General features: G+C 25.3%; 1 protein-coding gene across 1 annotated transcript; it reads right to left on the bottom strand.

The window, feature by feature from the left end:
* Positions 1 to 2,480: 2,480 nt before the first annotated feature.
* On the bottom strand, positions 2,481 to 3,695 carry LOC107641535 (putative F-box protein At2g33200). The gene has a single exon (XM_016345021.2). It carries the CDS (start codon positions 3,693 to 3,695, stop codon positions 2,481 to 2,483), a length of 1,215 nt encoding a protein of 404 aa, XP_016200507.2.
* Between the last annotated feature and the right edge of the window lie 9,085 nt (positions 3,696 to 12,780).

A 12,780-nucleotide genomic window follows, 5' to 3' on the forward strand; every position in this document is an offset into this window, starting at 1 on the left:
ATTAGTTTTATTATTTTGTTTTAAAAAATTTGGTTTATAATTATGTTTATTATATATTTATAATTATAAAGACTTTAATATTTGTGAATTTAGAAATTATATTTTTTATATCTTTAGAAATTATAAATTTATTAAAATAGTTGTGAAATTATATACATTGTTTAATATTTAATGATTTATAAAAAAAAAAGAAAGATTTGGCGGGCTTAGCCCGCTAACCCGCCAGCCTACCGTTAGACAGGGCGGAGGAAGAATTTAGGACCGCCTCACTAGGCGGAGCGGTCCAATCCGTCAGATGGCGGACTTTTGGCAGGACAGGGTGGGCTTCCCCGTTTGCCACTCCTAATGGGAACACGGACACAAGTACCTGTCCCATAAAACTTATTAAATACACGCGAATATAAAATTACTAACTTATCCTAATTTATATATAAATAAATTCATTTCTTGAATTTAGTTACCCTAATTTCTGCCTCCAATTTGAATTTTTCCTTGTCACACTCTCCTGAGTATCCGTTACCATACCTAACTAGCAACAGAGATCCAATTTGAGTTGATTTAAGAGGGGACACATGGACTTCATCTGCATTGGATGACCTTTAAGGCAATAGACCTAAGTCGAATTTGGAACCTAACAATGGGCCTTTAAGGTTGATCTTACTTACATTTAGGTCTCACTAGACCCAAATATATCTTGAATTAATATTTTGAGCCATTATTATAACAAATACTATACTATTTAATATTATAACACTTAGTATATGTAAAAGTTGAATATATTTACAAAATTTTTTTAATTCAAATTAAAAAATAAATTATTTTTTTAGTTTTAAATATTATTTACTAATATAACAAAAAAATAAAAAATAACAATAATCACTCACATAATTAAAATAGATAATCCTAATATATACATGACACTATATATATCAAAAATTATTATTTATGATAAATATTTTTTTTTTCTGTAATGACTATTTATATAATTTATTTATATAATTTATTGAATAATTTTTTCATCTTAATATTTAATGAATTTAACATTCAAAATATTATTTAATATATAAAATAAATAACTTAAGTCATCATCTAAGATAATAAGTATAGTAGTGTAAATACCTACTTATTTATTAACAACAAAAAATATGTAAATAGTATAAATTGATACTTTTTTAGTATAAAAGAAATAATAAAGGTTATTAATTAAGTTAATTATATAATTAAAAAATTATGAGTAATTTTTAAATAATAATAAAAAATAAGATCATTATTTTACATATTACAAAATTTATGAAAAAATTTTTGGATAATAAATCAATCCTCAATAGATTATACATTAGTTCTGTCAAAAAAAATAATTAATATATTAAATATTATTATTTATATACTAATATAATATATTATTGATTATTAAGTTTATAATTAATTTTCAACCCAATTTTTGGTAACTAAAATTTAAATGATTGAAATTATTAAATGTTGAATATTTTGTATCTAATCAATTTTATTTTTGTTATTGAAATTAAAAAAGGATGAGTTGTTAATCAATTCTAAATTTAAATTTATATTTGAGTAAAAAAATAAAAAATATTTTAAATTTTATCTCATTAACTATAATTAATTTTAAGATAAAAATTATTTTATACATCATATATATTGTAGGATAGTATGGTCATTTGCTATTTTTTAATGGTAAATATTGTCAAAAAAATGGTATAAAAAATTAGAAGAAAATGTATTTACCAATTCAAGAAATATTAATTTAGTTTTCAATAGAATAAATTATATATTGAATAACAAAAGTTGTTATTAGTTTCTTTTCACACTTATTACTACTCAACAATGGTGTTTCGGTACATTATATTACCAAAAAATATTAATCGATCTAATAACTTTTGTAATGATATAAGTTTATAAATTAAAAAATTTAAAAATCATTTCATCAAAAGTGAACTTTCAACAAGTAACAATGTTGATCATATTGTTTTAACTTAAAAAATGAATACGATATCAACAAATAAAATTGTCTTATGTAAATTTTAACAAAGACAAAAGTCTATAAGTATTGCTATTAATGAGAAATTAATCTATTTTAAATACCAATATAATTTTTTTCTACGGATTTTTTAACTCGACAAGTCGAGAATTAATCCATCACATATTAATGCACTATTTATCAAGGGTTTGTCGTTAATTAATGGATTGTTATATACACAAGATGAGATTTGAACTCAAAATATTTGTTTAAACGGACAAATAAAATGACTATTCAACCAATTCAAATTGATTAAAATAAATATTAATTATTTTTAATATTTTTAAATTATAAAATATTTATAATAATTACTATATATATTTTTTATTTAATATTTAATAAAAAAAATTTATATAATTTTATGTATTTGTCAACATACACTAGTTAATTCCAAAAAACTGAATAACAAGAGTAACTACATGAGAGAAGAGAGACACTGAAAAATCTAGAGATGTTGATTGGGATAACACCAAACAGGAGGACAGAAAAACTTGACATCCCGTAATATTCTTCGAAAACTTGTATCCTTCAAGTCGAAGATGCCAATGTCACGTGTGGAAGGAATGTCTGTTGATTTCAGCTCTATTAAGTCATCTGTGTAGTAAATTTGATTTCCTTTACCTAGAAAATTGGTAGGTAACATCTGGACGCTGGAATTGAGTCCGATCAAAACTATGAAATTCCCTAAACTATGTAATCTTGACCATTTTTTGGAACCTTTTCTCAATTCATAGATATCAAATTTCTTTGTCTCGAGTTCCTTCTCTGTGCCCCTCAATGTACCAAAATGTCTTACCAACATCAGTATGTTTCCATTGTCACATCCAATCAGATACTTCAGCTGAAAAGTGGATGCGGTAAACCCAGTCGGAGGTGCAGCGTAGATTCCTCCCATAGTCCCTGATTCTGTGTTTGTATCAAATTCGTATAGCTGGCCATCATAGTCTACTGCATATATCTTCTCTTTAAAAAACATGACATCTTCGAAGTCTATGTTTCTTGTGAAGTCTGACCATCTATTATTGTTAGGTTTGTAAAAGGCTAATCTTTTGAGCTGTCCATATATAGCCACCGCCATAAAATCTTTGTTATCATTGTTAGGAGCTGAATTTATGACCACCTTCCAAACTTGGATCTTGTGCATACCATCGCGGTCTAGGCTAGAGATTTTGTCGCGAAAATCCCAAAAAGTATATTCATCGTCTCCAGGATTATACTCAACTATATTGGGAAAAGTTGACAGTGGAGGAAGATCGAAATGCATCTTTGTAAATGGGTTTAACATTTGCATCATACCTTCGGATATTGTTAGGGTGATCAACCATCCATAACAGGAACCACGAATGAGGATGTCCAGCATCTCCATACCTGGCAGCATGGCATGGTAGACTCCCTTCTCTTCAAGAACCTTAGTCTCAAGTATGTCTTCATCGGTAACAGGTAAATGCATGAGACTGTAGATCTCCTCCTCTTCATCAAAACTAGCCTTGAAAGTTTCTTCAGGTAACAGTAACCACGGAATTTCGTTGCTTACAAGTTTGAGGTTCCATTCCTTGCAAACCAGTGGAAGTGGGATGTGGTCGTCGTAGGAATGGAACCGCTTTGTAATTTCGTTCAATATGTCTGGATGGATGTCTGCCCATCGATCAATCTCACCCATGATTCAGATCTCAGAAGAGACGCCTAAACCAGGGTTTCTTTTTGCTAGTTACTGAACAAAACCTCTATATATATTAGGGCTTGTTTAGATAGATTATCTTTCAAGAAAGATTTTTTTTTTAAATTAATTTTTTAAAGATCTTATAAGAAAATAAAATTTTTTTTGGTGACTATAAGAAAATAAAATTAATTTTATATTTAGATATCTCATTGTAAAAATATTTTTTTATTTATTAATTATGTTTGGACATATCTTCTTTTAAAAAATCTTATAAAAAAATAAAAATAATTTTATATTTAGATATTTCATTTTTTTTTATTTATTAATTATGTTTGGACATAACAATATAAAAATATTTTTTTATTTATTTATTATATAAAAAATATTTTTTTAAGAAAACAAAATCTTTTAAAAAAAATATCTAAATTGCAACTTCTCATTTTTTTATTTTTATTATTAAAAATTTACTAAATTCACTAAAAAAATTATTTTTTAATATTATAATTTTAAATAAGTTAACAGATTTTATAAAAATTATAATCTTTTGATATTTTACGTATTTAATTTATAAAATAAATACTAAAATTTTACAATGATAGTTTAATCTGCAACAATTTGAGTTGCATCAAATACAAAAAGTAAATTAAACTTTTAATCTAATGCTTTAAAAAAATGTATATTTAAATTTTTACTATTTAAATATTAAAAAACTAATTAATAGAATAGATTAGAACTTCTAATCATTACTCAAACTTTAGTACTTGCAACAAGCACCCGTGAAATTGTTAAAAATGCGCATGGACCTGTTAGTTGGAAGCAGCACGAAATAAGTAAGAACACATTGAAGTCTAAGTGTGTTTCAAACTTACAAAGTTACAATCACTTAAAAAGTTTAAAATTACATTGAAGACAATAAATATGTTTTCTTCATCTTGCTACAATATCCCATCAAAATTACTGAATTTGGAATTCATATAATCATATGATTTGTACCAAACATTTTTTTCTAAATAAATAAATTAAATTTCATATTTATTTTTATATGTATATTTTTAAATATTTATATTTCCATACACTATTATTTATGTCGCTATCATTATAATAAAATGGTGAATCCTACCCGACCCCTTCAAAATAACATGTCATGTGTCAAATTTTAATTGGTCATTATCTTAACCATAATTGGGTTATTTTGTAATTTATTATTTGAGATGGTAATGATATAATTTCTTAAAATATCAAAATCTCACTCCCGTTAATTGAAGCACCTTTCCATTGTATTCCTCAATTCTTTCTTCATCGCGGACCTTCGATCCTTTCGAGCATCGCCGTCGCCGTCGTGATAAGAAGTTAGAAGCGCTGACGTCGTCGTCATCTACTGCCCTATAACGCAATCTCTTTTTTTAGAGTGCATCATTCCTTAGTTACGTCGTTGAATTCCCTCTTTCTGCTGTGGATCACACCTTACTAACATAAATAATGGTTAGTTTGGTTATTAAATTTTTTATTGAAAAAATATCTTTATTTAATTACATAATAGAACATATATTCATATGTAAAATATAATATAATAAAATAAATCTATTTAGAGTACTTAAAATATAATTAAAATTATGAACATATAAATATAATAGTAAAATTTGTACTCTAAATAAGTAAATATATACTTTATCATACATAAATTATTTTAAAAAATTGAATAAATTGTTAGAATTAATAACAAAAATTTAAAATAATAAAATTCAACTTTCTTACCATATTTTTTATAATATTTTATTCTTTTAATTTTTAATTTATTAGTACTTTATTATTTAATTAATGATTAAACAAATTATTTTTATGAAAAATTATTTTTTGTAATATCTTAAAAAGAAGACTAATATAACAATTTAAAAAAATAACGTAAAAATAATATTTTAAATAAAAAATATTTAATATTAAAATTTTTAAATACAAAAATAAATTATATAAATATTTAAGAGATAAATATAAAATACATGTCTAAAATAAATGAAACATATAAATAGAAATACTCTTGAGAAATAAAAAATTATTTTCGTCTGTTTTATTTATTTTAGGCATGTATTTTATATTTATCTCTTAAATATTTATATAATTTATTTTTACATTTAAAAATTTTAATATTAACTATTTTTTATTTAAAATATTATTTTTATATTATTTTTTAAACTGTTATATTGGTCTCTTCTTTAGGATAATACAAAAAATAATTTTTTATAAAAATAATTTGTTTAATTATTAAGTAAATAATGAAGTACTAATAAATTAAAATTTAAAAGAATAAAAATACTATAAAAAATACTTGTAAGAAAGTTGGATTGTTATTAATATTAACCGTTTATTTATTTATTTTTAATAAATTATGTATGATAAAAGATATGTTTATTTGTTTAAGATACAAATTTTATTATTATATTTATATGTTCCTGATTTTAATTATACTTTTAAGTACTCTGAATAGATTTTATTTTATTATATTATACGAGTATATGTTCTATCATGTAATTAAATAAAAATATATTTTTTAATAAAAAAATTTAATAACCAAACTAATCATTAATTACTGCGGAAAGAAGGTTCGAGTGAGAAGATAAGAGATAACGATAAAGTCAGTACTGGCTATATTGGAAAGGACGGCAAAGTTACGGACGACAAGAATTTAACAACGTTGTTAAGAAATGATGATGACGACGTTGGTGCTTCTTGTCACGACAACGACGGCCATGTTTAGAAGGACGGAAGCTATGCGATGAAGAAAGAATGGAGGAGTGAAAAGTTGCTTCAATTAATGGAAGTGAGGTTTTTATATTTTAAGAAATTATATCATTACCATCTCAATTAAAATTTGACACATTAAAAAAGGTAAGTTACATGTTATTTTCGAAGAGGTTTGATAGAATTCACCTAATGAAATAGGTTTATAACTATGTTAATCTCAGGTGATATGCAAACTGTAGAAAAAATAGGAGAAAAGATCACATAAGCCTAGAGTTTCTTTTATTTATCGTTATACTTATATTACTTCCTTACACAGCACAAACTTGTATTTGTTAGCTAGTATTTTATATTCCGTACAACTAGGTAATCAATATGAATCAGCCTTTTTCGGTTATTAAATTATAAAAATTATTTTCAGATTTGGCATTTTAAATCTTCATTCTTTTAAATTTAAAATAAAAAATCATATCTCTTAAAAAGGATTAATCTACAGGCTATGGAAAGATGGATGAAGAAGGAAGCCATTCGTGTTATGGATTTGGAAGGAGGTTTCTTCCTAGTTTACTTTTCAAGTTATGATGATCATGCTCATGCTTTGATCAATGGTCCATGGATGACAGGGATTACTACTTCCACATTCAAAGATGAAACCCTTGTTTATCTCCCAGGAAATTGAAGTTCAGAAAGTTGCAATATTTCTAATGGAAGGTAGAGAAGACGCTTGGAACTATGCTAAGAGTCAATGAACTCACCTGTTCAGTCAAGAAGAAAGTTTTGTTCGAATTTGTGTGGAAGTAGAACTGAGAAAGAAGCTGGTGCCTGCGTTTTATGCCTTGGGAAAGGAATCCAAAGTGAATACCAAGGTGCCCATCAAAACCAGTGAAGTGGATGAAAATGCTAAGGGAGGAGCTGCTACGGAAAGCCGGAACAACCACCATGATAGCAGCGTGCTGCTGGGCTTAGTCAGTCGGAGCAGAACCACAGCAGTAATAATTATGCACCAAAGAAAAATTATGCATCAAAATTTGAGATTCTGAACAAAGATGAACCCTCTGAGGAAGATTTGGAAGTAAATGCTGAAGGCGATCAATATGCCAACAATTCTACTAGATAACTACCAGAAGGGCACCAAGAATGAAAAGCAGAACAAGAAGGAAAGAACACAGACAAAACAAAAGGAATTATGTTACGATTTAATATTAGGAAAGGTACTAGTTAAGCCCATAAGAATTAGTCTTTTAAGAGTACAAATAAGAGACTTTCATCAATGTATCATAAGGAATTAATGAATTGATACTGAACTTGGTTGAATTTGGAGTTTCTCTCCCTAACTCGAAGAGGGGTTCTAACATTGGTGGACAATATGTACTGTGCAATACTGGAACGCTAGAGAAACAACTGAGGAGCAGAGATTCATAGAGGTGGGGAAAGGTTTGAAAGGGAAAGCTCTGAGATGGTTTCAGTTATGGAAGGCGCTCAATCCATTTGCCAATTTGGGAACATTCGAAATCCCATTCTATCATCGCTACCAACCGAATATGCGTTCAATCTTGCCAGAAATTTGCTGGAATGAAGTTGCAGAATGGAAAATTGAGTGGGAAGATTAAAGCTAGACTAAGGCAACAACAGCAACAGCCACAAATCGATCAAGAAGCAACCAAATCTCAGCTATCAACAGAACAAGAAATTGCAGCAGCATCAACAGAAATTCAAGAAAAGAGAGGCCAAATCGATGCAAATTCAGATTCAACAAGCAATTTAGCAACAAATCCAACAACAGATCACAAATTCAATTTCACAAGATCAGTTCACAAATCATCAAGTCCAGAATATGAAATTGATGATGAAGAAGAAGAATCAGATTTCAATTTTGAATTTCAACCACAACAGCAACAAGAAGAATCAACAGAAATTGCAGATCAAGCAGGAATTCAAAATTCAAATCCAGAAATTCAATAAAAAAATAACTCTAAATCCAGAAAATCAAGTACGCTCATTGCAAAGAAAGTAGCAAATCGCAACAATAGTGGGGAAATCAGAACAACTTTCAAAGATTCAAGCAGAACCGCTTTTATCATGGGGTCTTCGGCAGAGCGGCTTTCCGCGGGGTGACATCGACGACGATGACAGGAGCAGTGCCGAGGTCGGCGCCTCTGCTGAGGAAAAGGGGACTGCGGTGACGGAGACGATGAACGAGGGCGGTGCGAGTGGCAGAATGTTGCAGGAGCTTCATGTTGGTTTGCTTGAAAGGGTTGCACTTCTTTTATTATTATTAGAGTAATTACCCAAATCAGTCCCCAATGATTTTAGAATCAGATATTTTAGTCCCCAAGGAAAATTAATACACAGATTAGTGGCTAAGGTTTTACTCCGACAGACAAATCAATTCCCAGTTTATTTTTCGGTAGAGTAATTATCCAGATCAGTCCCCAAAGATTTCAAAAACGGATATTTTAGTCCCCAAGAAAAACTAATGTACAAATCAATCCCCAATGTTTCTCTCTGTTAGACATAATAGTCCTCCGTCTAAAAATAAAATAAAATAAAATAATTATTATTATTAATTGCACAATAATATTGTACTATATTTTTTGTATTTTTTAGACAAAAATAATGATAAATTTATTCATTAAATTCTTATATAATATATATATATATATATATAGTCACTCAATAATAATAATAATAATAAAATTATTAGATATTATTTTATAAGAAATTCAAAGTTAAAATCATTTGATATTTTTGTATTTAATATAATCAAAAGATGTCTTATGTAAAAAAAATTATATATATTTATATTAAAAAATATGTATTAAAACAAAATATTTTAATTTAAATTTATATTAAATACATATTTTTTTAATACAAACATATTTTTTAAAATAGTACATCTTTTGATTATATTAAATACAAAAATATCAAATGGTTTTAACCTTAAATTTCTTATAAAATAATCTCTAATAATTTTATTGATTATTATTATTATTATTGAGTGATATATATATATATATATATATATATATATATATATAAAAGAATTTAATAAATAAATTTATCATTATTTTTATCTAGAAAATACAAAAAATCATGGTATAATATTATTATGTAATTAATAATAATAATAATAAATAAAATTATTAGAGATTATTTTTAAAAAAATCAAGGTTAAAATTATTTGATATTTTTGTATTTAATATAATTAAAAGATGTACTATTTTAAAAAATATGTTTGTATTAAAAAAAATATGTATTTAATATAAATTCAAATTAAAATATTTTGTTTTAATACATATTTTTTAATATAAACATATATAATTTTTTTTACCTAGGACATTTTTTGATTATATTAAATATAAAAATATCAAATGATTTTAACTTTGAATTTCTTGTAAAATAATCTCTAATCATTTTATTATTATTATTATTATTATTATTATTATTATTATTATTATTATTATTATTATTATTATTATTATTATTATTATTATTATTATTATTATTATTATTGTTATTGAGTGACTATATATATATATATATAAATTTAATGAATAAATTTATCATTATTTTTGTCTAAAAAATACAAAAAATATAGTACAATATTATTGTGTAATTAATAATAATAATTATTTTATTTTATTTATTTTTGGATGGGGGACTATTATGTCTAACAGAGAGAAACGTTGGGGATTGATTTGTACATTAGTTTTTCTTGGGGACTAAAATGTCCGTTTTTAAAATCTTTGGGGACTGATCTGGGTAATTATTCTGCCGGAAAATGAACTGGGGACTGATTTGTCTGCCGGAGTAAAACCTTGGGGACTGATCCGTGTATTAATTTTTCTTGGGGACTAAAATGTCCGATTCTAAAATCATCGGGGACTGATTTGGGTAATTACTCTAATAATAATAATAATAATAATAATAATAATAATACCAAATTATAGAAATTAAATTGTGATAAGCTAGAATACCCTATAATGGAGTACAGCCAGTTATGCTTAATAATCAAAATTTCTTAAAACTGTGATTACAACCACTTCATAGAGAAGCAGCCAGCCAAACTATGATTGCTAACTAGACTCAAACCTAAATCTCCACCACTCAGTCTTCCACTACTTAAGTACTTAATAGTCATCAGTATATACTACTATATTTATATAAGACTATAACATGAATTAATTAATTAATAAATGTTGATTCATGTATATAGACCAGTATGTGATCCTATCATCCATGTTACAATGCAATGCACTAATTCTATACATTGTTGACCTTTCTTATTCACCCTCACCTTTGAAACTAAATCACAGCAATATTTAGCAATAATTGAAATTTTGAATACCTACACACAATTTTGGCATTTAAATTGTTTTAAATGTTTAGAAAATTTATTATATTCCCTTAAAAGTGTTTTATAATTAGGGTCCATTTCGAAAGCTTTAAAAATAATTTTTTTGAGCTTTTGACTTATGAAAAGTAGTAGTATTTATGTTTGGTGCAATTTTCAAAATCAAATTGCAGATTTCTAAGAAGCTATTTAGGAGTTTATAGAGAAGTTAAAAAAAAGACTTCTCTCATTATACTACTACTTTTTATTACATTTCTTTTAAAATAAGCACTTTTAAAACTAAAAATTCAAACACAAAATAACTTATTTATAAGCTACTTTTAATATAATTATTTATTATTTAAGCTATTTTTTCAAAAAGAATTTAATCAAACTATTTATCCAAACTAGGTCTTAGTACCACGCAACATTATTCTTTAATACCAAGTTAACATTAAATATGTAAAGTATCTTTTTTTTTTCTTTAAAATTTATTAAAAATTTGAAAAATAATTTTAAAATTTATTTTATTTTAATTTTATTTCTAAAATCTTTTGTATCAAATATACCTTTTGACAGTTATATTTTCAAAAAATTTAATATTAATCTAAGAATAGTACATAACAACTATCTTTAGTTTTCTTGTGTTGATGATTGTTCTTATAAAATTATTGTTGAATTGGTCCTAAATTTTTTAAAAAATTAACCATCACAAATATATTTGATGCAAATTGAAAATTTTTAGAATAAAATTAAAACAAAATAAAACTTAAGAATATTTTTAAAATTTTTAGTAAATTTCAAGAAAAAATATAATTTATCCTATAAATAATTTTCACATACACCACTTTTGTTTTTTTGATGGATTCTTACATTTATAAAGATAATTTACACTTAGTTGATGTGAAACAATTTCATTAATAATATTAAGGACAGTTATAATATACAGATGTAAATTTGTATAGAGTTAAAGAGATTCTTTTTTGTTCATACAATTTTTGACACGTGTCTATCCTTTTGTGAATGAAAGTTGGTTTTCAGCTTTGGCTTTGAAGTCTGAAGACGAAGCAAGTCTATTTATTAATATTGAAAGCTTGTTCACGTTCACATATAATATGAATACATATTAATTGGCTTTTATACATGTCTCTTAAAACAATTGCAGTATTTATTTAATTCTGTTAATTCAAATAACTCAATAAACTTTTGTTTCAATATTTTATAATAATTTTAGTCTCGTAGTTAAATATACATTTTACATCTTTTTTTCTATAAATATATTAATAAATTCAAAATCTATACTGTTAAAATTAAAAAATCATGATATATTTTTTATATCTATAAATCTAGATACATATAAAAAAATAATATTCATGGTATGATTCATTACAAAAATATTTGTCAAAATATAATTAAAAATAATCAACATAATTTTTTTAGAATGTTCTTTAAAAATAATCAAAATTATTAGATTCTATTGTTATATTTGACTAAAATAATAACGAACAAAATTTATATATTTTATTTATTATTTATATTATTACATTAGTCGCTTTAATTATATTTGTTCTAATTAATATATATATATATATTAGAATTTTTCTAAAATTTTTTAATCTCAAGATCATCCATATTAAATCATTAAGAATATATATTATAGTGCGAATGCGTACCTTTACTCATAAAAATTAAAAATTAGAAATTAGAAATTAACGTAAGAATTGTCTCAATTTTCCTCAACCAAAACCTTCTGTATTCCTAATAGGACGGCTGAATCGCAACTTTTCTGATAGGGAAAGAGTTGCCGAAGCCATAATTTTCAGAGCCGAAATCGAACCAATCAAGTTATTGGTTCATTAGTTTATTAGTTCATTAGTTTATTGGTTTAATAGATAAATTAGTAGAACCGGTCCTACATAAATAAAAAATATAAAATAGTAAAAAGTTGAGTAAAGTGACTATTAGGTCCTTGAAGTTTTCAACTTCGGATTAATTAGCCCTTAAAAAAAATAAAGT

The sequence above is a fragment of the Arachis ipaensis genome, chromosome B5, assembly GCF_059453495.1.
Source record: "Arachis ipaensis isolate K30076 ecotype BB chromosome B5, ASM5945349v1, whole genome shotgun sequence".
In the NCBI taxonomy this organism is placed as follows: domain Eukaryota; kingdom Viridiplantae; phylum Streptophyta; class Magnoliopsida; order Fabales; family Fabaceae; genus Arachis; species Arachis ipaensis.